The sequence below is a fragment of the Wasmannia auropunctata genome, unplaced genomic scaffold (assembly GCF_000956235.1).
Source record: "Wasmannia auropunctata unplaced genomic scaffold, wasmannia.A_1.0 LD336092.1, whole genome shotgun sequence".
Lineage (NCBI taxonomy): Eukaryota > Metazoa > Arthropoda > Insecta > Hymenoptera > Formicidae > Wasmannia > Wasmannia auropunctata.
Genome location: NW_012026798.1, coordinates 259,511 through 261,808, shown reverse-complemented (window position 1 = coordinate 261,808; position 2,298 = coordinate 259,511). Strand labels below are relative to the sequence as shown.

The 2,298-nt window shown below is 54.9% G+C and overlaps 1 protein-coding gene across 1 annotated transcript in view; it reads right to left on the bottom strand.

Annotated features, from left to right (window-relative positions):
* The window catches only part of LOC105463048, a 2,850-nt gene extending 766 nt beyond the window's left edge, over positions 1-2,084 (bottom strand). Inside the window, exon 1 of the mRNA XM_011710064.1 lies at positions 63-2,084. Within this exon, the coding sequence (XP_011708366.1) occupies positions 63-2,084 (2,022 nt within the window). The remainder of the gene's footprint in view (positions 1-62) is intronic.
* Positions 2,085-2,298: the final 214 nt, after the last annotated feature.

The window sequence follows — 2,298 nt, the reverse complement described above, 5'->3', positions numbered from 1 at the left end:
TCGGCGCAGTACTGCGTCCAGCGATCGCGCAACGCGTCGGGAAGCGGCTCGTCCCAGCTCACGCTCGCCAGCCAAAGTTCCTGCATGAGAATCTTGGCGGGAATAATGGCCGGGGCGGCCCATCCGTGCGGATCATATAATTTTGCGGTGAATGCTAGGACGGAACGCTTCGTCGCGATAGCGTTGTAGCACGAAACTTTAAATTGAAAGGCGTCCTCGCGGGGCAACCACGATAACCCCAGGACTTTGAGCGAATCATCCTTGCAGAAGTGTAAATCTGATATTGCTTTCTGGTCGGGTGGAAGATCGTTTAATAATTCGCGTGTATTAGCCGTCCACTTACGCAAAGTGAACTGGCCGCGTTTGAGTAGGGACACGAGTTGTTCGCGAAGCTCTACCAGTTGTGTTATTTCGTCGGCGCCAAATAATGCGTCGTCGACGTAAATCGAGTCGCGAACGATCGGGACCGCTTTTGGGAAGAGATGACCATCGTCGGTCGCTAACTGTTGCAGAACCTTTAATGCGAGGTACGGGGCACACGCAGTGCCGTACGTTACTGTAAGGAGTCGGTAGTGTTGAAGATCCGAAGCGCCCGGGGGTCGCCACAAAATCCGCTGGTAGTCGACGTCATCCGGATGCACCAAAATTTGGCGGTACATCTTGGCCACGTCGGCGGTATAGACAAATTGAAACTGCCGCCATCGCAGCATGATCGCAGCGAGATCCTGCTGCAATTTCGGCCCAATTAAGAGGTGCTCGTTGAGCGTCGTACCGCTGGAGGTCCGACACGAAGCATTGAACACTACTCTCAATTTGGTGGTGCTACTCTCCTCCCGAGTGACCGCGTGATGAGGGATATACGCGGCGCGATGCGGAGGGGGAACGATTTCCGAGACACGTTCCATGTGACCGAGAGTGTGATACTCTCTAAGAAAGTCGTGGTAAGCCTGAGCCAGGGCGGTGTCGCGCAAGAGCCGTTGTTCAAGCCTAGCATACAACTTACGCGCTATCGGAAATGATGCTCCGATAGAGAGGGGTGGTGCTTCCCGGAAGGGGAGGCGCACCACATAGCGACCTTGAGGGGTGCGCGTGTACGATGAGGCAAAGTGCTCTTCGCACTTTTGCTCATCGTCGGTGAGCGGAGGCGAGGAAGACGGGACGTCTTCGTCGCTCCAGAATCTTTGAACTAGTGAATTAAGATCCTCTATCGCGGCGCAGGTGTTTACCTGGGCGGACGAGGAGGGAGAGGGCGAGGTGCCCGCTGGGCCTGAGAGGACCCAGCCAAAGACTGTTGATTGCGCGGTAGGCGTTCCGGGAGGACCCTGCCGTATGTCGTTCTGCAAGAGTGAGCCATACAGATCCGCTCCAATTAACAGGTGAATGGGATCTCGACTTGACGGGTCGGAATCCGCGAGAGCCAGCCCGCGCAAATGCGGCCAAGAATCGACCGGCTGGGTCTGAGACGCGGCGTAGGCAGTGATTTTTTGATATACATAGGCCAGCAATGGAAATGTGGAGCCCGGCGTAACGCAGGAGGAAAGCGAAAGAGGCACGCACGAACGCGCAGCACCTGTGTATTTGTCCCCAAAACAGCGAATTTGCAAGTGGGTGCGCTGACGCCTGGTCCTAAGAGTTTGGCATAATGACTCGGAAATAAAACTAAAGGTGGATCCTTGATCCAATAACGCGCGAGCACGCACAGTGCGTCCTTCACACGTGTGCACATTCACCCATGCGGTCGCGAGCAAGATTTGACGCGGCGCATACAATTGAGGCGGTACGGCTTGCACCAATGCGTGTGCGGTACTCGCCGTAGAACCGCTCGCCACGGGCGCGTTCGTCGAGTCCGCAGGGGTGTTCGAGTTTTGAGCATCGCTCGAGGTCGCGTAGTCGCGATGTAGCAACGAGTGATGCGGTTTTTGGCAATGCGAGCAGCGCGACTTGCTCGGGCACGCCGGGGTGTGGTGCCCTGATTTGAAACAGTTGTGACAAAGGCGATTTGACTTGACCGTGTTGTAGCGATTATCGATCGATTGTTTTGCAAAAACTTTACATTTATAGAGCGGGTGATTTTCCGGACACATGACGCATTTCGACGTAACGACAGTGTTCACCGACCCGCGCGCTTTAACATTTCGCATTGGCGCGGACGGAACGGAGGCATCGTGGAGAGTGGGACAGTCGAGCAAACCGCGAGTTCTAATCGTCAAAAAGTCATATAAGTCTTGATAGGTGGGGTGCGCATCAAGTTTGCCCCGCTTTAGATTCCATTCGTTACGGGTTCGTGTACTGAATTTT